This window comes from Oncorhynchus keta, chromosome 23 (assembly GCF_023373465.1).
Source record: "Oncorhynchus keta strain PuntledgeMale-10-30-2019 chromosome 23, Oket_V2, whole genome shotgun sequence".
Taxonomy (NCBI): domain Eukaryota; kingdom Metazoa; phylum Chordata; class Actinopteri; order Salmoniformes; family Salmonidae; genus Oncorhynchus; species Oncorhynchus keta.
In genome coordinates, this window is record NC_068443.1 from 44602761 (window position 1) to 44627941 (window position 25181).

Genomic DNA, 25181 nt, shown 5'->3' on the forward strand with positions numbered 1-25181 from the left:
ACTCCCCTCTCATATCTCTGCTGTGTGTCTCTCCCTCTTCTTCTGTCTCCCTCACTTTCCCCCTTTCTTTTGCATTGATCCTCCATATCGCCAGATGTTATAGCTCGTGTTGTCAATGGCTCGATTGGTCTGTGTAACCGTGTGTTGTCATTTATGTCAATATGGTCTGTAAATGTTGATTTATTTTTAACCAGAGACAAATTTGTGAATAAGACCAATAAAGTGGATTCGGCTGAACTCTCTCACTTTGACAACTCCAGGTTCACCATAATAAAAATGTATTTCATTTGTCTGACTCTTAAGGATGTAATAAATTCAATTTGACGTCCTTGGGTCAGGGTCAAGGAGTAAAGACTACCTTGTTGGCACTAGGACCCAGCAAAAAATAATGACATGTGGGAAGCCATGTAAGTCAGTGCTGGAGAACTTGCAGCAGAGAAGGGAAAATGATTCAGAGAGGGAGGGAATGAAAGAGACCACAAACAAAGAACGGAGACAGGGAAAGAACACAGGGAGGAGGGAGCGAGATAAAGAGAGACAGAATGACTCTGGGCAGACAAGAGGAACAGGGCTGCAGCTGGAAAGAGTGACAGCTCAAGATCAAGAGGCTGATAGAGTGAGAGGGAAGGAGGAGCCCACTAAGGAGGGAGGGAGGAGGAGGAGGAGGAGGAGGAGGAGTCTTCAACAAGACGAAGATAAAAAAAAATCGCTTTGGAGAGAGAAAGATCTACAAACAGAATCCGTCCAAACACAGCCATTACACTGGAGCAGCGTGTTGAGCCCAAGGAATATGGATTGAAGTCAAGACAAGTTGGAAATCTATCTGGGAACAGGACACCCTAATTAAACCGACAACCAAAGGAACAACTGCTATTGCGAAGAGAGGGAGAGGAAAGACAGACAGTGAGAGGGAGCAAGAGAAGGGAAGAGTACAGGGCAGTGAACGAGTAAGGGAAAAAGAGTGGCTAGACAGAGGAGGGCAAAAGAAGAGAATTAATACCACCCACTGTGCCAATACCACACACAGAGTAAAATTGTTACGCACATACACACATTCAAAGACAGAAAACCTGCCTGTGCCACACACACAGTATTTATGTCTCACACATTGGCTATACCGCACACACCGAATTTCTCAAACAAGTTTGCATGCAACATATGCAGTAAGTATCCGACACGCTGAAATCAAAACGTTTATATCAACAGAAACGGAGAGAAACAAAGAAGATAAAGAGGCACGGAGAGACATTAAAGCGTCATATGGGTTGGTATTACTACGCACAGAGTGACATAGACAGACAAAACGCAACATAGTGGCATCACGGGGCCTCCACAGGAGCAGGAACTCTTCGAAAACTAACCTGAGGAACTATACTGCCAACTTAATCCCCCCAAAATAATTAACCACAGAACTGAAGGCCGGTGATTCTTCTTCTTTGACTACACCCCTATTACCATTTAACCAGAAGCAAAGCAGAGGAACTGTATTGAGGATCTATCATCTCCGTAGTATGGGTGCCTAAGACAGGCGAGCTGAAGAGCTGTGTCCCTGGAAGGAGCACCATCAGCCCTCCAGCCCTTCACCCACCATGCTGCCCCATACGGCCCAGGGCAGGGGAACCTTAAGCAGGGTACGAGGGCTCCTGCTGCTGCCCCTCCTGATGGTGCTGCTGGTGACTTTTTGTGCTGCACAGAGCGAAAAGAGTCGGGAGAACCAGGGAGAGAATAACACTGGCAGTACGGAGAGCCCGGTACGTCTCTATTTTCACACACACCGTTACGTCTCTCGCACATAATCGCACATTAACAGTTAAACGTGTTTTTTTTCTCTCTCCAAATGGCAGTATGTGTCTGACTTGATGAATGACTGTTATGACGGGTATAAGGTTGTGAGTCATATATAATTGCGGTGGTAAATATTATGATATTGCTGTTCAGTGTGGGGTCCTTCTGTAGCTCAGTTGGTAGAGCATGGCGCTTGTAACGCCAGGGTAGTGGGTTCGATTCCCGGGACCACCCATGCGTAGAATGTATGCACACATGACTGTAAGTCGCTTTGGATAAAAGCGTCCGCTAAATGGCATATATTATTATTATTATTATTATAGTGTGAGGACCAAGTGGTTACAGTCCGTAAGGTTTAAGGGGATATTTTTCAACATTCATGGTAGTAGTAACTCATTGTAATTGCAGGAGACTGTCTCCTCAGATGTGGCCATCGTCAGTCCTCGTAACTCCTGGCTCGTCTTCAGACACAACTCCAACAAAGGAGAGAACAAGAAGACCAAGCCCTCAAAGAGGGCATCTAAGGTGAGTAGATGTACAAATGGAAACCCACACAGATCTACACAGTAGGCTAATACAAGCCTAGCTAACACAGGTACAAGCTAGCTAACACAGGTACATTCACATTCTGGCTTATATAAGTACTGAACAAAAACAGAAACACAACATGCAAAGATTTTACTGAGTTACAGTTCATATAAGGAAATCGGTCAATTGAAATAAATGAATTAGGCCCTAATCTATGGACTTCACATGACTGGGCAGCGGCGCAGCTATGGGTGGGCCTGGGTGGGCATAGGCCCACCCACTGGGGAGCCAGGCCCAGCCAATCAGAATGAGTTTTTCCCCACAAAATACTTTAATAAAGACAGAAAAACTCCTTCGTTTCATCAGCTGTTCGGGTGGCTGGTCTCAAATGTGAAGAAGCCAGATGTGGAGGTCCTGGGCTGGCGAGATTACATGTGTTCTGCGGTTGTGAGGACATACTGCCAAATTCTCTAAAATGACATTGGAGGAGGCTTATGGTAGAGAAATAAACATTAAATTCTCTGGCAACAGCTCTGGTGGACATTCCTGCAGTCAGCATGCCAATTGCACACTACCTCAAAACTTGAGAAGTCTGTTGCATCGTGTTGTGTGACAAAAGTGCACATTTTAGTTATTGTCCCCAGCACAAGGTGCACCTGTGGAATGATCATGCTGTTTAATCAGCTTCTTGATATGCCACACCTGTGGATGGATTATCGTGCCAAAGAAGAAATGCTCACAAACGGGAATGTAAACGTTTTTTGTGGGTATGGAACATTTATTTTATTTCAGTTCCTGAAACATGGGTCCAACACTTTACATGTTGCGTTTATATTTTTGTTCAGTATATTACAATGCCTTCAGAAAGTATTCATACCCCTTGACTTATTCCACATTTTGTTGTGTTACAGCCTGAATTCAAAATGGATTAAAAAAAAAATCACCAATTTACACGCAATACCCCATAATGACAAAGTGAAAACATGTTTTTAGAAATGTTAAAAAAATCCATTAAAAATGAAATACGGAAATATAAAATGTACATAAGTATTCACACCCCTGAGTCAATACATGTTCGGATCCCCCTTGGCAGTGATTACAGCTGACAGTCACTAAGAGCTTTGCACAACTGGATTGTACAATATTTGCCCATTATTATTTTTTAGAATACTTCCAGCTCTGTCAAGTTGGTTGTTGATCATTGCTTGACAGCCATTTTCAGCCATAGATTTTCAAGACAATTTAAGTCAAAAATGTAACTAATGCCACTCAGGAACATTTATAGTCATCTTGGTAAAGCAACTTTAGTGTATATTTGGCCTTGTGTTTTAGGTTGCTGTCCTGCTGAAAGGTGAATTTTTCTCCCAGTGTCTGTTGTAAAGCAGACTGAACCAGGTTTTCCTTTAGGATTTAGCCTGTGCTTAGCTTTATTCTTTTAATCCTAAAAAAACTCCCTAGTCCTTGCTGATGACCATGCTTTAAAATATGAAGAGTTGTACTCAGTGATGTGTTGTGTTGGATTTGCCCCAAAAATAAAGCTTTGTATTCAGGACATAACGTTAATTTCTTTGCTACATCTTCTACAGTTTTACTTTCATGCCTTATTGCAAACAAGATGCATGTTCTGGAATATTTTTATTCTGTACAGGCTTCCTTCTTTTCACTCTGTCATGTAGGTTAGTATTGTGGATTAATTACAATGTTGCTGATCCATCCTCAGTTTTCTCGTATCACCAATAAGCTCTGTAGCTGCCTCCCATCGAGAATAACTGTAACCAATCAGTTTTAGATGTAGAAGCCCTTAGATTTCTCGTATCACCAATAAACTCTGTAGCTGCCTCCCATCGAGAATGACTGTAACCAATCAGTTTTAGATGTAGAAGCCCTTAGATATTCCCTCTTTGAGGACTGATCATCGAGGACTGGTTTCATAATAGTTTTTTTGGTCTCTGTCTGTAGCATGGTCTACCGGGCCCCCCCGGACCACCAGGCCCTCAAGGGCCCCCCGGCCCCCCCGCCCCCCTGTTACCTCAGCAGGAAGAGCTGATGCAGGAGTTCCAGCTACGACTGAGAGGTACGTAAGAACAGACCAATGGCAGTCTCTGAAATTAAGGGACAGACCTGGATGTCAACCAGTTATTGGTCTCCACTAGGCTACGACATAGTGTTAAGTGTATCCAAAGGTTCACATTTTCTTCAATCATGGCCTGGGGTGGTCTAGCGGTTACAGGCCTATCGTGTCGATTCTGGCCCTTCTGGCACAAAGAACTGAAAAGATTGGCTTGATATATTTACACATTTCAAATATGGACAGTCCAGGGATATTTTACCCCCGATCTTGATAATAAATTAGCATGCCAGACACTTTGGGATAACATAAATAGGGAACAATGATAACAATAGGCCAACATGAGTTTCCATTCATACAAAACGTTGGGTACATACAGTAGGTTTGCTGTGGTAAACAATTACATACTTTGTTTCTATTGTATGGAATGCTTGTCAAATAGATACATCGCCATTAGTCTGTTCAAAAAGGTCTCAGTTGTTCCAATTACAATACCAACCAGAGGATGAACATATCTTAAAAGACTTTGGTTGCAAGCAGGACTACGGTAATACGGATATAATATTTTAGGACGCGGTAATGAGGTGACCAATAATGGTGACAGTTGAGATCAGCTGTGCGGGGGAAATTAGAGCGTATTGATGGTTTATTGAGACATCAGGTGGCGATAATCTAGAGCAATCGGTGGTTGCAATAGGCGCCATATTTGATTATATTCCAATTGGCTACATTCTGTAGGCTACACGTTAGCCTATTAATTGTCACATAATTGTGACAATGGTGCTAGTACGAACTTGGACACAGGCGCAGAGAAACACAGCAGACAGAGGTAAAGGGTACATCTAGAATATTTACTTAAGGTCTTCATAGCAAAACAACAAAGCAAGTGCACACGAGAACACTGAACAAACATGAGACCTGAGCAACTGGCCCAGTCCACAGAGGAACCTAAATAGTCATCCAGCAGGTGATCCCAATAAGCCCAATCAGGGTCACCTGGATACCAGATGTAACCCAAGGGTGTTCTCCAGTGGGAACCTCAGGTAGTACACTCAAGGGAGAACCTGACCTGTAACAGGACCCCCTACCCTCTCAAGGAATGGCTCCTGACGTTCCATCAGGGGTAGCTGAGCGTCGATGGAAGTCCTGAATTAATCCGGGGTACAAAATGTCCCGGGCCGGAACCAAGGAACGTTCCTCAGGCTCGTAACCCTCCCAGTCCACGAGACACTGAGTCCCTCGCCGGAACTAACGACTGGAGAGGATGCATCACACCGTGTAGGCTGGCTGTCCTGCTATCATGCGAGGCGGAGGTGGAGGCCGAGTGGCCATAACCAGAGGACTGAACACCACGGACGGCGATGACGGTTGGACTGTTGTTGAACCCGAGCTGAGGACCTCAGGAGCACTGACCAAGCCCTCTTCCAGGTCCAGAACGAGAGGTGAGGCGTTGAGCTGACGGAACCATCACTTCAATCTCCTGATCTGGAAACAGGGGGGGGGGCTGGCAACCGTACAACACCTGGAATGATGACAGGCCAGAACACTGGAAAGTGTTGTGTGCATACTCCACCCAGGGAAGGTGCTGACTCCCAAGTGGCGGGGTTGGGGGACACACAGCACCGTAAGGTGGTCTCCAGATCCTAGTTCACCCGCTCAGTTTGACCATGGGACTGAGGGTGATAACCTGAGGACTGGCTGATGACCCCAGAAGAGTACAAAATTCCCTCCAAAATCTGGAGGCAAACAGGGGGCCCCGGTCGGAGACTATGTCCAGAGGAAGACTGTGAAGGCGGAAAACTAGCTGAGCAGTCTCACGGGCAGATGGGAGTTTAGTCAGCGGAATGAAATGTGCCGCCTTGGGAAAGCAGTCCATAACGACCAGAATGACCGTGTGTCCCTCTGAGGATGGAAGGCCCGTGTTACATTACATTACATTTAAGTCATTTAGCAGACGCTCTTATCCAGAGCGACTTACAAATTGGTGCATTCACCTTATGACATCCAGTGGAACAGCCACTTTACAATAGTGCATCTAAATATTTTAAGCCATCAACTGATGTTGAAATCCATAGAGAGATGGAACCATGGTTGAGAATGTGTTGGCAGCGGATGAAGAAACCCCAGAGGCTACTGACGAGGAGTCTTGTTCCGGGCTCATGTCGGACAGGCAACCACAAAGGTTCGAGTGTCCGCCTTCACGGAGGGCCACCAAAACCTCCTTCTCAAAAACTCCAGCGTTCGCTGCCTTCCCGGATGAGAGGTGAGATGCGACCAGTGAGCCCACTGAAGAACCTTGGACCGTGCCCCAAGAGGAACAAAAAGTATGTTAGGTGGACAGCTGTCTGGAACTGCATCCCTACCTTTTGCCTCCCTCACTACAGTCTCTATACCCCAGGACCCCCCGGCACGGGGATGAGCTACCTGGCGCTGATGGGTTGAAACGGCCGATCCTCACTGGAGCTGAGCAACTGGCCCAGTCCACAGAGGAACCTTAATAGTCATCCAGCAGGTGATCCCAATAAGCCCAATCAGGGTCACCTGGATACTAGAAGTAACCCAAGGTTGCTCTCCAGTGGGAACCTCAGGTAGTACACTCAAGGGAGAACCTGACTTGTGACAATAATGAAAGGTGTTATAACCGATAATAGGCTACTGTGTTTCCCTGGCTGAGTTGATGAGCTGATTTGGGCCATCAATTGAATGACAGATGTAGGCCTACTATAGAACGGTAAACTTTCCTCCAGTGTAAATGCTCATCCACATTTATAGTTAAATTATACATAGCCTATCATTATAGTTATGTTCTTTGGTGTGGATTTAAAGCCTGTATTGTGTGGATTTAATATTTCATTTCACAATGCTGTCAAAATATTTATTAATTTGAGCCAAATATGATTCTGTTGCGCTGAGACACTTTTCTTTGATGTGTAAATTATCAGACTATTCGTTTTACTTCTGGAAAATATTTAAATAAATGCAATTAACTTGTGGGCTCAGCCTGGTCATGATATCGCCCAGTACTGGGTGCAAACACATGAGGCTCTGAGACAGAGCTCGCTGCTTCGACCACTGCCTTCCGGCAGCTCACAATTAAAAAAAAAATGTTTTTTTATACCTTTATTTAACTAGGCAAGTCAGTTAAGAACAAATTCTTATTTTCAATGACGGCCTAGGAACAGTTCGTTAACTGCCTGTTCAGGGGCAGAACGACAGCTTTGTACCTTGTCAGCTCGGGGATTCAAACTTGCAACCTTTCAGTTACTAGTCCACAGCTGTAACCACTAGAATACCCTTGTTTGACAATAGTCTAACAAGCATTAAGAATACTATGGATTCTGAAGACACATAGGCGGGTCTTTTTTTCTTATTTGTTTTAAGCCTTCCCTAAAACATAGCCCTAGTTCAATCCACATCAGCTTTATCTTGTGATTTAAATTTAAAGGCAATGTTCCACTTTATAGCGGAGACTGCATTCACGGTAAACACTCGATATGTTTGCTCAATTGGAAATGACCTTCACATTTCTATTACGGAATCTGTAACGCTTCAGCTGTACAGTGACACGCCTGCCCCCGCTCCCCCTCCCTGCGCTCCAAGTTGCCAGGCTACCCGTCATCATTCACACCTGTTATCATCATTACATGCAGCTGTGCTCATTGGACTCACCTGGACTACCTCTCTTTGTTGACTGCCCCGGCATATATCGTTGCTCCTATGTGATGTTCCCTGTAGTAGCATTGTTTTTCGTGTCGTGTTTATGTCCAGACGCTGTCCCTGTTCCGTTGCATGGGGTTGAGCAACTCAAAAGGATGGCTCCATCGGCGACATGTCAAGCTAGCTGTCGCGTGAGCTTATGCTACATTCTTAACTCTGTTGCACAAGTTCTAAGACTCCAAACTGGCATACGGCACCACGCAATGCATTCTCTTATAGTGAAGTGTAGCTTGGAAATAAGATGACATTTCTAAAGTAGGCAAACCCTTAATCAGCATTATGATGTCATCGGTTTTACTTTGGAAGAAGTATAATGTTACATAGTTAAAATTAAGTGAAGAGCATGTTAGCATTGCTAGGTTTCTACGATGGCGGCATAGATATACTTTAGGCATATGGCTGATGCAGTGGAGGCTCCTCAGAGGAGGAAGGGGAGGACCAGCCTATTCAGTGAAAAAAATTGTGGGGTGAAACATTCAAAAAGTTATCGTTTTTAGATAAAGCTCTACTAAATACAAAATATATTCACGTCACCAAATAACTGATTAAAACACACACTGTTTTGCAATGAAGGTCTACAGTAGCCTCAACATCGCAGCTGAAAACTGTATGCTGAAAACATGTCATTTTTTGACTAAAACACAACCAATATTCATTAAATATAAATACTGAACTTGTTTTTGCAAGGATTAGCATGGATTAGCTTTTAACAGCGAGGACCGCTATTTTATGTCCCGGAATCCTGCTTAACAGACAGGTTGAAGCTTGCTTGACAGATTTGCTAAACTGCTAGTCATCAAGCGAACGAAGTTAGTCCCATGAGTTTTCCAATGGAGCCCTCTTTATCCACAGTAATACATGTACAGTTCCAGTGCTCTAGGAGCTGTATCTACTACGCTTTGTTTCGGGACAAACTGGACCACTCAGAGTTCCAATGTGGCAATTGTTTGCTTGCCGAGAATTCTAGGCTGGAGGTGGCGTCCTAGATCACACAGGTCGCCAGCCTATGTAAGAAACTGGAGGAAACGCAGAGTTGAATGTTTACCTTTTCTACACCGGTGGCTCGGCGGCTTTCACGCTTGTTGGATACATCTCCACCTTATCGTTTGTTGTTATCATACTGGCCGGTGTTGCCTGGAGTTGATTCACCAGGGGAGCCATCTCCTGCCTTTCCTCCCCCATCTGATAGCGGAGTCGATGGAGCACAGCAAGAGGAACATGGCAATCAACGATGGTGGCATGGTTGGTTAGCTACATGCCGATTCATGCAGTGTAGTAACGTCATGAGTTGTGATTATGGTTCATTGTTTACCATTGCTAACATTAGCTGGCTGGCTCGCTAGCTAATGTTACATGTATGACCTTATTATTCGTATCTCAGAGCCATTTTCTTAGCTAGATATTGCCTAATGTTAGCTAGCTAACATTGAACCTGGTTGGTCAGCTACCTGCAGATTCAAGCTGGGTAGTAACTTCATGAGATATTATTATGGCTCATTGTTTACCTAGCTTGCTACATGTCTTAACAAAAGACCCCACTACGCAAGTAACAATTTGGGGTGTGTTTATAAATTCAGTCTGGCCATCTACTCCAATTTCAGAGCACTCTCGTCTGAGTGTGCCAGAGCGCAGAATAGTTGATGAATTTATGAACTCTCAACACCCGTTGAATATGACCGGTGTCAGTAAACGTAGGCAAAAAAGCATAAATTGTTGCCAGCAGCACAGTTACAGTCACCAACGCTCTGGTTAACATGAAAACAGCCTAACCAGCTCTGCTAGGGCGATTCAAATGGTCAGAGTGGGGTGTTCTCTCATTATGTGTCTGGAAGTAGCTAGCAAGTTATCCAATGTTAGTCAGTTATCTTGGGTGCATGACTGCCGTTGTGAGGTCAGAAAGTTCGTTCGGATCAACCCTACTCATCGGCCAGAGCGTCCAGTGTGAGCTCTTAACGCTCCGAGAACGACACGTTTTGAATTTCCGAATGGACAATCTGACAGCACAGTTGCAGTCACCAACGCTCTGGAAAACATAACAGCCTAACCAGCTCTGCTAGGGCGAGTAATGTTCAGTGAGCTGTTCTGTCATTTGTCTGGAAGTAGCTAGCAAGTAACTTGACTTCTGTTGTTAGTAGAGAGCGCTCGGATCAACCCTTAAAGAGATGGGTGGGGCTAAAGCTGAAGAGTGTGTGAACAATGCTGAATGGGTGGGGCTAAAGCTGAAGAGTGTGTGAACAATGCTGAATGGGTGTAGACAAAGAAGAGCTCTCCAGTAGTAGTACGAAAAAATTCAAAGGCCATTTTCTCAAAAGTGAGTTCACAAGTTTATCAACTTTCAAAGCAAAATTGGTTTCCCATTGTTCCTCAACTGTAGTGTATGATATGAAATTTTGTAGCTCTGAGTCTCTACATTTTGTAAAATGTAAAATGTAAAATACACAATTTCAAATGTTTCTACATAAGACCGATTTGAGCCGATCGGTCACATTTATGAGAGGTATTGACATGTTGAATGCACCGAGCTGTCTGTCTAAACTACTGGCACACAGCTCAGACACCATGCATACTCCACAAGACATGCCACAAGAGTTCCAAGTCCAAAACAGACTATGGGAAGCGCACAGTACTACATAGAGCCATGACTACATGGAACTCTATTCCACATCAAGTAACTGATGCAAGCAGTAAAATTAGATTTAAAAATCTAATAAAAAATACACCTTATGGGACAGTGGGGACTGTGAAGCAACACAACCATGTAACGGTTTTCTTCCTGGGAAGGAGAGGAGGACCAAAATGCAGCGTGGTTATTTATACACATCTTTAATGAAAGATGAAAACGTGAACACTATACAAAATAAGAAAACGTGGAAAAACCGAAACAGTCCTAACTGGTGCAAAACACAGAGACAGGAACTACCACCCAACAGATACCTAAAGAATATGGCTGCCTATATATGGTTCCCAATCAGAGACAACGATAAACACCTGCCTCTGATTGAGAATCACTCCAGGCAACCATAGACTTACCTAGAACACTCAACTGAACACAACCCCATAGATTACAAAACCCCTAGACAAAACAAGACACATAAATCACCCGTGTCACACCCTGGCCTAACCAAAATAATAAAGAAAACACAGAATACTAAGGCCAGGGCGTGACAGTACACCCCCCCCAGAGGTGCGGACTCCCGGCCGCACACCTAAACCCATAGGGGTGGGTCTTGGTGGGCGTCTGTCCACGGTGGCGGCTCTGGTGCGGGACGTGGACCCCACTCCAACACAGTCTTAATCCGCTTACTTAGCGTCCCTTGAGTGGCGACCCTCGCCGCTGACCTTGGCCTAGTAACCTTAACAAAGGGTCCCACTGGACTGAGGGCCAGCTCCGGACTGAGGGACCGCTCGGAACTGAAGTAGCTCGGGACTGAGGGGTAGCTCGGGACTGAGGGGTAGCTCAAGACTGAGGGGTAGCTCAAGACTGAGGGTTAGCTCAAGACTGAGGGGTAGCTCAAGACTGAGGGGTAGCTGAAGACTGAGGGGTTGCTCAGGACTGAGAGGTAGCCCAAGACTACGAGATAGCTCCGTCAGGCTGACAGCTCAGGCAGGTTGACGGCTCTGGCAGATCCTGGCTGAATGGCGGCTCTGGCGGATCCTGGCTGAATGGCGGCTCTGGCGGATCCTGGCAGATTGGCGGCTCTGGCGGATCCTGGCAGACTGATGGATCTGGCGGATTCTGGCAGACTGGCGGCTCTGGCGGATCCTGGCAGACTGGCGGCTCTGGCGGATCCTGGCTGAATGGCGGCTCTGGCGGATCCTGGCAGATTGGCGGCTCTGGCGGATCCTGGCAGACTGATGGATCTGGCGGATTCTGGCAGACTGGCGGCTCTGGCGGATCCTGGCAGATTGGCGGCTCTGGCGGATCCTGGCAGACTGGCGGCTCTGGCGGATCCTGGCAGACTGGCGGCTCTGGCGGATCCTGGCTGAATGGCGGCTCTGGCGGATCCTGGCAGATTGGCGGCTCTGGCGGATCCTGGCAGACTGATGGATCTGGCGGATTCTGGCAGACTGGCGGCTCTGGCGGATCCTGGCAGACTGATGGATCTGGCGGATTCTGGCAGACTGGCGGCTCTGGCGGATCCTGGCAGACTGGTGGCTCTGGCGGATCCTGGCAGACTGGCGGATCCTGGCAGACTGGCGGCTCTGGTGGATCCTGGCTGACTGGCGGCTCTGGCGGATCCTGGCTGATTGGCGGCTCTGGCGGATCCTGGCAGACTGGCGGCTCTGGCGGATCCTGGCAGACTGGCGGCTCTGGCTGTTCCTGGCTAACTGGCGGCTCTGGCATACCTTGGCTGACTGGCGGCTCTGGCAGATCCTGGCTGACTGGCGGCTCTGGCAGATCCTGGCTGACTGGCCGGCTCTGGCAGATCCTGGCTGACTGGCGACTCTGGCAGTTCCTGGCTGACTGGCGGCTGTGGGAGATCCTGGCTGACAGGCGGCTCTGGCAGATCCTGGCTGACTGGCGGCTCTGGCAGATCCTGGCGGCTCATGACAGACGGGCAGCTCAGGTGGCGCTGGGCAGACGAGCAGCTCAGACGGCGCTGAAGAGGAGGAAGGCTCTGACAGCGCTGGACAGGCGAGGCGTGGTACGTGGTGTCGGCACTGGTGGTACTGGGCCAAGGAGGGCTGGTGCGTGGAGGTGGTACTGGATAGACCAGACCGTGCAGGCGCAATGGAGCTCTAGAGCACCGAGCCTGCCCAACCTTACCCGGATGAATGCTCCCGGTCGCCCTGCAGTGCGGCGAGGTGGAATAGCCCGCACTGGGCTGTGCAAGCGAACCGGGGACACCATGCGTAAGGCTGGTGCCATGTACGCCGGCCCAAGGAGACTCACTGAGACCAGATGCGTAGAGCCGGCTTCATGACACCTGAATCGATGCCCACTCTAGCCCGGCCGATACGAGGAGCTGGTATGTACCGCACCGGGCTATGCACCTGCACTGGAGACACTGTGCACTCCACAGCATAACACGGTGCCTGCCCGGTCTCTCTCGTCCCCAGGTAAGCACAGGAAGTTGCTGCAGGTCTCCTACCTGGCTTCGCCGTGCCTCCCCCCAAGACATTTTTGGGGCTGACTCTCGGGCTTCCTTGCCAGCCGTGTTCCCTCGTGTCGCCGGCTCCTCTCTCCGGCTGCCTCTGCTCTCCTAGCTGCCTCCACCTGTTCCCATGGGAGGAGATCCTTTCCCGCCAGGATCTCCTCCCATGTGTAGCAACCCTTGCCGTCAACACATCATCCCATGTCCATTCCTCCTTGTGCTGCTCCTGCTGCCGCTGCCTGTCACCACGCCGCTTGGTCCTGTTGTGGTGGGTGATTCTGTAACGGTTTTCTTCCTGGGAAGGAGAGGAGGACCAAAATGCAGCGTGGTTATTTGTACACATCTTTAATGAAAGATGAAAACGTGCTACTAAACCATCGGTATAGACACATGCATACACACACACACACACAATAACATAAGCACTGTACACACGTGCACATGGATTTGGTATTGTAGATATGTGGTAGTGGTGGAGTAGTGGCCTGCGAGCACAGTGTGTTGTGAATGTATTGTAATAAAAAGCTATCAATTTGATATTGAAGAAAAACCACACCCGACTCGAAAGCAGAACCCACAGTGCTAGTTGTTTGAATCAGAGATCGCAATTGTTTATTTTTTGCAACAGGATTATTGGAATTATGACTTATATCTTGGTTATCGAATGCAGCCAGAGCTTGAAAACTGTCATCTGATATGGGGAAAAAAAAATAACCCTAACCCTAAGATACTACAATTGCTGAAAACAATATATGGAATACATACTTTGCGGTGCATGCAGTATATTCACACTACAAAACACAGCATAACTCAGTACCTGCTGCATAATAATGCACAGCCACTACATTTGATGTATTGGTTACAGTTGGTCTTTCTAAACAATGTGGGTGAATGTAGGCTATAAAATGCTTGGGAGGCTGTTTGTCTGATTGTGGGCTGGTCTGATCCCTTAATAGAGGTAATTTTCCGGAACGTGGATGTGACTTGGCCGGGCCGTAAAATTCCTCAGATTCCTCCAGACTCGCTAGTGTGTCTTTGTTACTTTGTGTGTGTGCTCGTGCGTGAGTACGTGTGTATGAGGTATGTGCGTATGTTTCCAGTTGGCATTTCTGTGTTTGTAATAACTGTCCGTGTGTGGAATGAGAGTTGGCAGGCTGCCATGTGAGTAGACACGGGTCTGTTTGTGCTCTCCGGGAACTGCAGGCTGTTCTCACAGCCCTCTAAAACATAAAGACTTCTATTCACACAGCCGAGCAGGGTGGCGCCGTACATACACTCTCGCAGACACGCTACAGACACTCAAACTAAAACATACTCTTTAACACTTAAACTCACACACAAACTGCTGATATTCAAACAAATATATATTCACACCACTGGTGTCCCACACACCCCCACAGACCTTTTGGAGGTCCCCCCCCTCCCTCCAGGTAGCATATGAACAGGCCTTAAATATTTACAATTACAGGAAATGTGCTTTAAAACGACAAAATCTTCTCTCAGCCTCATTGCAAAATGTGTAGAATATCAGGGAATTAGCTTTAAGAAAACAAAATCTTCTCTCAGCCTCATTGCAAAATGTGTAGAATATCAGGAAATTAGCTTTAAGAAAACAAAATCTTCTCTCAGCCTCATTGCAAAATGTGTAGAATATCAGGAAATTAGCTTTAAGAAAACAAAATCTTCTCACAGCCTCATGACAAAATGTATAGAATAGCAAGAGATTATGCTGAGCGATTTAACCGAAATGTCAGTTATTTTTTCAGTTTTTAAACAACTAATTGACAGACATTGATAGTTCCATTATTTTAATTCCATTTCATTCCGTTTTTTTCTGTGAGCTCAATGCACACATTTCACTGCAGTTTCTCTAGAGATAAACCAGATCATGCCTGAACAGTTGGGAGTTGTAGTATCCAACAGACCGATGTTCTACATAGTTTAGTGCACAACATGTGATAATTCATTACAACAGCCATAATCCATTGCTGCAGCTACTTGTCCGGTCGGTTTCTTTTATGCCTGCTACGTAAGGGACAGCAGAATGCGTAATCAAGAGGGGATGCGTAGAAAGCAGTTTCTTTGAGGTATCTCTACCTGAAAATACATAATCTAAGTGATTGATAGTTGGTATTGAGCAGTTATTAAAAGTCTGCCTTATTTACTTTTTAAGAACTACTAAAATAGTGATAGTGTCAGACAGCATAGGCAACATCTCTTTAGAGATGAGATGATGACTTGGAATCAAATAATAAAGTCATCAAATAAAACAAATCTAATATACAAAAGAAATGTTTTATTAAAGTAAAGTAATATGAATAACTGATGGTTTATAAGTGATAAGCAGTCATGGGCATTCACTACCATCATGGGACTTGTAATAATAGTTTTATTCTGTGTTACAGCATTCAACTCACAATGCATAATGCATTTAATGTAAATATATATATATATATATATATATATATATATATATATATATATATATATATATATATATATTGGAAGATTAGCTATCGGAAGATTAGCTTTACAAAAAGCACCATTTTCTCTCAGCCTGATGGCAAAATGTGTAGAATAGCATGAAACTGCACATTCTTCTCTTTTGGCCCATAGTTTAGGCTAAAGGGGGGTGGGGCTCATGAAACTGCAGTATGCCACTGATTTGCAAACATCCACACAGATCAATCTCAAATATATTTATATTAGGCATGCCCACGGCACTCTCAGATTCTTAATTCAAAAAGCAATGTAAGACAGCACCTCTCACACACCACAACTCAAACATATATTCTTTAAGAATATAGACAACACAAAAACAATTCTGTCTTTCACTTCACAACCTTTTTGATTATTCTGACACTCACTCCCTCAATCCACATGAATCTCACTCATCTCCCCTCCTCTTGCCATTACAGAAAACTCATACAGTACCAAACTAATCTAAATGTATTTTTCAAATACTTTGACAATGCATCCTTTCCTTCTTTCCTTCCTATCCAGTCATTGGGGCGGCAGGGTAGCCTAGTGGTTAGAGCGTTGGACTAGTAACCGAAAGGTTGCGAGTTCAAAACCCCCGAGCTGACAAGGTACAAATCTGTCGTTCTGCCCCTGAACAGGCAGTTAACCTACTGTTCCCAGGCCGTCATTGAAAATAAGAATGTGTTCTTAACTGACTTGCCTGGTTAAATAAAGGTAAAATAAAAAAATAAAAAAATAAAAATTGATCTGCCTTGGCTGGGTAGGTGAAAGCCATGAATAGTCTCTGTGTGCGTCTCAAATAGCACCCACTAGTGCACTAATGAACTGAGGGGGAATCTGTCTCTGTCTCTCTTGAAAAGAATGAAATAGGTAAACTGATCACAGGAACTCTCTCCCTCTTCCTCAGAGATGGCTGGTGGACCCTGTCTGCTCTGTGAGCGACCTCCCCGTGTGGCCACCGCCTTCCACTGCCGCCTGCACCACCCCCTCACCGTGCCACGCCGCAGTCTGCTAGAGCTGCAGCCATTCAGCAGTGTGAGTGAATCGCACACACACACTCAAACATGCATAAATATGCCAACGCAGGCACACACTCACAAGCACACGTGCATATGGTTACAGACACAACTCACTGGAGCCCCAGGCCTTCAACTGTATGAGTAGACACACGCTACAATAAACTCATGCACGTGCACACACATGCACAGTAATATTACATCCTCAGATATTAGAACACCTTCTATCCCTCAAAAGCATGGGGAAAAAATGGCCAAATACGACCACGGTTAAATGGTTTATATTTTAGTTAAGTCAGTATCACTTAACCATTGACCTTTGTCTCCCTGTTTCACTCCTCCAGGTCTCGGACACTGAGCAGAGTCTCCAGAGGGGCCAGAGCTTCAACTCTAGCAGTGGCCGCTACACGGCTCCCGTCTCCGGGTTCTACCAACTCACCGCCAGCCTTCTCATAGGTGAGACTTCCACACCGGCCCATACCAAAGTGATAAATTATGGTGGTGTGGGGGTTTTGCAGTACATTGGCGGCTGAATTGATTCCCATAACACAAAAAAAGAGGGAGCAAGAGGAAGAGGTTCAAGAGGGAGGAGGACAAATAGATAGAAAACAGAGATATAACGAGGGGTAGACAAGTGGTTAGACAAGGAAATTAGGAAGATAGGAGCTAGGGAGCGAGAGAGGAGACTATCAAGGAAAGAAGAAAGATAGGAGCTGGGGAGTGGCTAGGGAGCGAGAGAGGGGGATGGATAGACGGAGAGAGGAGACTATCAAGGAAAGAAGAAAGATAGGAGCTGGGGAGTGGCTAGGGAGCGAGAGAGGGGGATGGATAGACGGAGAGAGGAGACTATATCAAGGAAAGAAGAAAAACGATGGGAAACCATACAAAAGAAATCTCCACAACTGATCAAATACAAAATCAACATTACAATAACTCCATAGCAATGTACAGTATATATTTTTCTCTAAGTAGCTTTTCCCTTGTAACCTAGAAATATATCTGACCTTGTTTTTTTTGCCTGCAAGAGGCCAAGTAAAGAAGTGAAGATGGCAGCAAGGCAAAAAAAACGGTTTGAATGTTTTGGGTGTGTCATTGGCTTACACCAATCAGAAGTGGCCTAGGCACTGCCCTGGCCAATCAGTGTCAGATGTTGAGAAGATAAGGCCTGGCCAGTTCTGAGGAACAGGGGTGGGGTCTTTCTTCAGAAAGTCCACCCAAAGGGAAACCACCCCATACCACCACTGCAATGTGTATGCCTCTGTCAGTGGCCATTTTAGCAAATCTTGGTGAAGAAGTGGGATGCATGCCAGCAAAACAACTACACCTAAAAACATAGCTGATATGGCAGACTTGCTTAAACAAATGTGGTTTCTAGTGACAATTGAGATGTACAAACTATCAAATAATCCGTAACTTCGATGAAGACATTAATGAGCCGAGCTAGGACGGACGTAGTCAATATAACTATTCGTTCAGCACTTTTGAAATGTACAGCGACAGAATTCAGAACATGGGCTGTTCTTACAGTGTTCTCCCTGTACACCAAGTCAGAACCGTAGGATAAATAAATGGGGCATATAAACAGACAATGGAAGCTCTTACAATATTCAATGATTACATTTCTCTAAAATAGGTTATAGGCTATTTGTGCACCACCAATTTAGAACAGTAGGCAAAATTAAGAGGTGAAAATAGAACATAATTATTAGGGTGAGGCACATTGAATGCCATTTGGGTCTTTGCGTGTCAAAAAGAAATGCACATCATATAACACTATTTGACGCCAAGCACCACAAGCCCCACAACTACTATCAGTAGCACTGTCAAAGCTGTACAAAAGTAAAAGTAGCCAAACAAGCACACACTGGGCCACGAGCGATGTGTTTACAATACCGCGTTGGTGAAAATACACCAAATGATTAGGGCGAGGCACACGGGCTACTAACAGCTTCCTACACAACACACACTAAGTATTACTTTCTTAGCTACAGTATACACTTCTCCCTTGCGTATTACATCATTTATGCAACAGCATGCAATACATTTTTGGACTCAACTTGTGAAGGTGGCGCAGCGGTCCTAAGTTGGCATATTTTGTCATCAAACGTGTCATCAATGTCTGGCATTGAAAAGCAGGCGAACCTTAGTGGTTTCTTTGCAACGCTTGCAGTGAGCCACTGATTCCTTCCAAACGACTCATTGTTGAATTTGCGATTTCAAACTTGTTGTGTAATCTTTATGTACAATGGCCGATGAGGACCGATACGTTTCATCTCTAATTTCTCTTCATATGACAAGGATTTGCCAGTCAATTGTCGACTTGATGACAACTGATGACCGGGCTAACCGGGCTAACCGGGCTATCTGCATTGTGTCCCACCACCCGCCAACCCCTCTTTTTACGCTACTGCTACTCTCTGTTCATCATATATGCATAGTCACTTTAACCATACCTACATGTACATACTACCTCAATAAGCCTGACTAACAGGTGTCTGTATATAGCCTTGCTACTGTTATTTTCAAATGTCTTTTTACTGTTGTTTTATTTCTTTACTTACCTACACACACACACACACACACACACACACATACCTTTTCGCACGATTGGTTAGAGCCTGTAAGTAAGAATTTCACTGTAAGGTCTACTTCACCTGTTGTATTCAATGACAAATAAACTTTGATTTGATGACTGCTTAGGTAATACTTTGAAAGTAAGATGTTGACATGATCAGTCCAATCCAAGCTACTGTAAATATAACGTGATTTGATATCATTCTATCTGTGGCCAATGACCTTGGATGGGCACATCTAATATAACTCTATGGCAGAACCCAAGGGGATAAAATATTTGAGCTCTGACCTTAGAATTGGGGATGACGTACTGTCCCATGAGTGACCAAAAACTGAGCCAATCATGACAGAAAACTGAGCCAATCAGACGCAACACTGTATTTTCTGCTGGCTCGCCCCACCACCACATAAAAGCACTCGGCTGAGACACTTGCATTTACCCTGACACACCTGCCTTACTCAAAAAAGCAAAAAAAGAGACCATGTGTGTATGCAACTTTATTAACTCAATTACATGTATTTTTTAACATTGTTTGCCAACTGTGACACGTATTATTTCCAAAATAATAAGCAAAACAGGCCCCACCTGCCCTGAATGATGGGTTACCACTGACCTGTGTGTGTGTGTGTGTGTGTGTGTGTGTGTGTGTGTGTGTGTGTGTGTGTGTGTGTGTGTGTGTGTGTGTGTGTGTGTGTGTGTGTGTGTGTGTGTGTGTGTGTGTGTGTGTGTGTGTGTGTGTGTGTGTGTGTGTGTGTGTGTGTGTGTGTGTGTGTGTGTGTGTGTGTGTTCCCAGAGCCCAATGAGAGGTCACAAGCCAGGATGAAGGATAGTGTGAAGGCTTCCATCTGCATTGAGTCCCTATGCCAGAGCAATGTGTGAGTACTAGTACACACACACACACAGATGTATTCAATCATTGCCAGTTGTTCCTGCCTGTTTTTCCTGAGCTTTTGCCTCTGAATGTTCCAGGTCTCTGGATTCGGTGACAGGGGTGGGTAGTTCAGGAGTCTTCAGCGTCTTACTGACAGGAACCCTTTACATACAGGTAATATACTCTCTCACACACACACAGGGAATTATTACACGTTCACGCACACACAAACACAGTATTGAGTTAAACATGTATATGGCCACCCATTCACAACAACCTGATATCTGCACACACTCCTATCAACACTCTCATCTCCAGATAAAGACATATACTTTGACAATTATGTGCAATTACCTTGTTTGCCAGGAATGATACTGGCAGTCAGAGTGATAGATGAGCATAAACACTGCTCTTGGTGAAAGGATTGAGAGTAGAGTGCGGAGTGACTGATGGTCTTTAACTCTTTATGTTCTGGCTTGCAGGCGGGGGAGTATGTGTCCATTTTCGTCGACAACGGAACAGGCTCAGCACTCACAGTCCTCCAGGATACTTTGTTTTCCGGGATACTCCTGGGAGTGTGAACACAGTAAAACAAATGATACACACACACACCCATAGACTGAAATGAACAAACATATTAAACCACGTACAGTACCGGTCAGAAGTTTGGACACACCTAATCATTCAAGGGTTTTTCCTTATTTTTTTATATTTTCTACATTGTAGAATAATAGTGAAGACATCAAAACTATGAAATAGCACGCATGGAATCATGTTGTAACCAAAAAAAGTGTTAAAACAAATTAAAATGTATTTTATATTTGAGATTGTTCAAAGTAGCCACACTTTGCCTTGATGACAGCTTTGCACACCCTTGGCATTCTCTAAACCAGCTTCATGAGGAAGTCACTAATGGGAGCCTATCAAATATAATCCAGTCAGAATCAGGAATTCCCCAGGGTAGCTGTTTAGGCCCCTTTGATCTTTTGGATTTTTTACTAACAACATGCCACTGACTTTGAGTAAAGACAGAGTGCCTATGTATGTGTATGACTCAACACTATACATGTCAGCTACTACAGCAACTGAAATGACTGCAACACTCAACAAAGACTGCAGTTAGTTTCAGAGTGGGTGGCAAGGAATACGTTAGCCCTAAATATTTCTAAATCTAAAAGCATTGTATTTGGAACAAAACACTCACTAAACGCTAAACAACTAAATGTTGTGGAAATGGAGCAAGTTGAGATGACTGAACTGCTTGGAGTAACTCTAGATTTTAACTGTCATTGTCAAAACATATTGATGCAGTAGTAGCTAAGATAGGGAGCAGTCTGTCTATAATAAAGTGATGCTCTGCCAACACTATGAACAAGGCAGGTCTTACATGCCCTAGTTTTGTCGCACCTTGACTGCTGTTCAGTCGTGTGGTCAGGTGCCACAAAAAGGACTGCAATTGAGTGAGGACAGGGCAGCAGGGCTGGCCCTTGGATGCCCTTGGATGTACACAGAGAGCTAATATTAACAATATACATGTAAATCTCTCCTGGCTGAAAGTGGAGGAGAGATTGACTTCATCACTACTTTTATTTATGAGAGGTATTGACATTTTGAATACACAGAGCTGTCTGTCTAAACTACCGGCACACAGCTCGGACACCCATACATACCCCACAAGACATGCCACCAGAGGTCTCTTCACAATCCCCAAGTCCAGAACAGACTAGAACAGACGAGAACAAGTCCAGAACAGACTGGAAGGCTCACAGTACTACATAGAGCCATGACTACATGGAACTCTATTCCACATCAAGTAAATGACGCATTTAAAAAAACAGATAAAAAAAACCTTATGGAACAGTGGGGACTGTGAAGCAACACAAACTTTGACACACACACACACGATAACATACGCACTTTACATACACATGGATGTAGTACTGTAGATATGTGGTAGTGGCGGAGTAGGGGCCTGAGGGCACACAGTGTGTTGTGAAATCTGTGTATGTATCGTATGTTTTTAAAATGGCATAAACTGCCTTAATTTTGCTGGACCCAAGGAAGAGTAGCTGGGGATCCATAATAAATGCAAATACAAATGTGTTGTGAGCCAATAAGTTGTGCTGTGACAAGGTAAGGGTGGTATACAGAAGATATCACTATTTGGTGAAAGACCAAATCCATATTATGGCAAGAACAGCTCAAATAAGCAAAAAGAAATGACATATCATCATTACTATAAGACATGAAGGTCAGTCAATTTCAAGAACTTTGAACGTTTCTTCAAGTGCAGTCGCAAAAAACATAAGCGCTATGATGAAACTGGCTCTCATGAGGACCGCCACAGGAAAGGAAGACCCAGAGTTACCTTTGCTGCAGAGGATAAGTTCATTAGAGTTACCAGCCTCAGACATTTTAGACCAAATACAAAGAAATTGCTCCACAGATTTCAAGTAACAGACACATTTAAACATCAGCTGTTCAGATGAGACTGTGTGAATCAGGCATTCATGGTCAAATTGCTGCAAAGAAACCACTGCTAAAGGACAACAACAATAAGAAGAGTTTTGCTTGGGCCAATAAACCCGAGCAATGGACATTAGACCGGTGAAATCCTATCCTTTGGTCTATTGAGTCCAAATTTTTGATTTTTTGGTTCCAACTGCTGTGTCTTTGTGAGATGCAGAGTAGGTGAACGAATGATCTCCGCATGTGTGGTTTCTATCGTGAAGCATGGAGGAGGAGGTGTGATGGTGAGGGGTGCTTTTCTTGTGACACTGTCTGTGATTTATTTAGAATTTAAGGCACACTGAACCAGCATGGCTACCACAGCATTCTGCAGCTATACGCCATCCCATCTGGTTTGGGCTTAGTGGGACTATCATTTGTTTTTCAACAGGACAATGACCCAACACGCCTCCAGGCTGTGCTGGAGTGCTGCATCAGATGACCTGGCCTCTACAATCACCTGACCTCAACCCAATTTAGATGGTTTGGGATGAGTTGGACTGCAGAGTGAAGGAAAAGCAGCCAACAAGTGCTTAGCATATGTGGGAACTCCTTCAAGACTGTTGGAAAAGCATTCCTCATGGAGCTGGTTGAGAAAATGCCAAGAGTGTGCAAGGTTGACATCAAGGATAAGGGAGGTGCTGCTTTGAAGAATCTCCCATATAAAATATATTTTGATATGTTTAACACTTTTTTGGTTACTACATGATTCCATATGTGTTATTTCGTAGTTCTGATGTCTTCACTATTATTCTACAATGTAGAAAATAGTAAAAAATAAAGAAAAACCCTTGAATGAGTAGGTGTGTCCAAACTTTTGCCTGGTAATTTACGTACACAGAGGTGGGCAAAGAAACATTAAAATGTATCTGTTACAAAACATAAAAGACCAATGCATTGTAATGAACCACAAAATACTGGTGCCAACAAATGTATTTGATGAAAATACATGTATTTTGTATGTACATTTACAGGCAGCCCCTTTAAATGAGTTATAAAACAGCCTGTGAACCTTGGCTAACACTCTATGAACAGTATCTATTGCTTAGACAATTGGCACAGTTCTGAATGTTAATCTTCAGAGCTTTGTGGCCGCATATTATTCAAAACAATTCGCTGCATTGGTGTCAAAAAGGAGATACCATGTATTACTACGAGGCATCAGAGGGTGTAGGTGGATGCACAAAGGTGTTTGAAAGAAAGTCACTTGCGAATGAGAGTGAGTGTAGTGATAGTTTGGCAATAAATAACATATTCACTTTCAGTATTTTCAAATACAAATGACATAATACTCAAAAGTAATTGAAATACCTATCCAATCTCTGTATGTACAAACAGAAAGTATTTCTCAAAATCGTAGACTCTCTGTCTGGAGTGGCACACAGCTTTATGCCACTCCGGGCAGAGAGCAGAGAATGACTGACACTGGTAACTACGAGTGGGATGAGTGTGTCATTAGCAAACATCAATATTCAGACCAGCCTCTGCAATTATCCATAACAGCATTGTTAAGACAACAGGGTCGTATTCATTAGTGCACACTGTAGCAAAACAATTTGCAATGTAATTAGTTTCTTATTAGACAACTTCAGGTAGTCCCTCCCCGTTTCGGTCCGTTTTCTTCTTCTACTGAACACGACCCAGGACATTTTGTTAACGACATTTTAAATAACCATTCTGTCTATATATACTTATAGAGGTATTTTTCTACTTTCATTGTCGATGATTCGCTTTACCACGCTATTCAGAATATTTATTTTCCTTTTGGATGTGAAATGAATACGATATATGAAAAGTGGTGGATGTTATTGCTTGTAATAAAACATTTATTGCAATCCATGTTAGGATATTCTCGCTGGTGTTTGTTGTGTAAATTTGGAATAATCTGCAAATGGTTGATTTCCCAATTTCAATTCCAAGTGTAATTAATTGCAGGCTAATTGCAGAGATGCATAGATACTCATGCTTTCTTCTGGGCTTTTATTTTAGTGTCGTTTCAATGTAATCCGTATTTTGAAGTGGAATCTAGGTGGAAAATGGAACATTGGATTTGAATAAAATAGTTTTAAGGGTGAAGTTTCAACCACATGATTATGTCATCATGGTAACCAAATTTCAACATAGACAAACCTTGTGTAAAATATGTTCAATTTTTTTTTACCTTTAAAACAACGTCAGATCTTCAACGTTATATCCACCATCAGAAGAAGAAAAAACAGGCTGGGCAGCACCCACTGGCGTAGCGGAAACCCCTGCAGCCCCTCACACGTCATCTCACACCTATGCCAAAATTGTATAAATGTTTGAAATAAATTATTTTGACTGTAAATTCAAATCAAATTGTATTTGTCACATGCTTTGTAAACAAAATGTGTAGACTAACAGTGAAATTCTTACGTATGGGAACTTCCCAGTAAAAAAGAGAAATAATTTAAAAATGAGGAATAAATACACAATGAGTATATGGCTATATGCACAGGGTACTAGTTAGTGCCAAGTCGATGTGCAGGGGTACAAGGTAATTGAGGGAGATATG

General features: G+C 44.2%; 1 protein-coding gene across 1 annotated transcript; it reads left to right on the plus strand.

The window, feature by feature from the left end:
- The first annotated feature begins 667 nt into the window (after positions 1-667).
- On the plus strand, positions 668-24484 carry si:ch1073-184j22.1 (erythroferrone). The gene is made up of 8 exons (XM_035800643.2): positions 668-1751; positions 2194-2310; positions 4273-4387; positions 16583-16710; positions 17036-17147; positions 20060-20141; positions 20236-20311; positions 20620-24484. Exons 1-8 carry the CDS (start codon positions 1590-1592, stop codon positions 20716-20718), a joined length of 891 nt encoding a protein of 296 aa, XP_035656536.1. The 5' UTR covers positions 668-1589; the 3' UTR covers positions 20719-24484.
- The last annotated feature ends 697 nt before the right edge of the window (positions 24485-25181 follow it).

What these genes read in the sequence shown, in the direction of transcription:
- si:ch1073-184j22.1 (XM_035800643.2), top strand. Translation starts at nt 1,590, where the DNA reads ATGCTGCCCCATACGGCCCAGGGCAGGGGAACCTTAAGCAGGGTACGA. An exon ending in CACCGCCAGCCTTCTCATAG is followed by an intron (nt 17,148 to 20,059) that starts GTGAGACTTCCA and finishes GTGTGTTCCCAG; the next exon opens with AGCCCAATGAGAGGTCACAA. An exon ending in CAGGAACCCTTTACATACAG is followed by an intron (nt 20,312 to 20,619) that starts GTAATATACTCT and finishes TCTGGCTTGCAG; the next exon opens with GCGGGGGAGTATGTGTCCAT.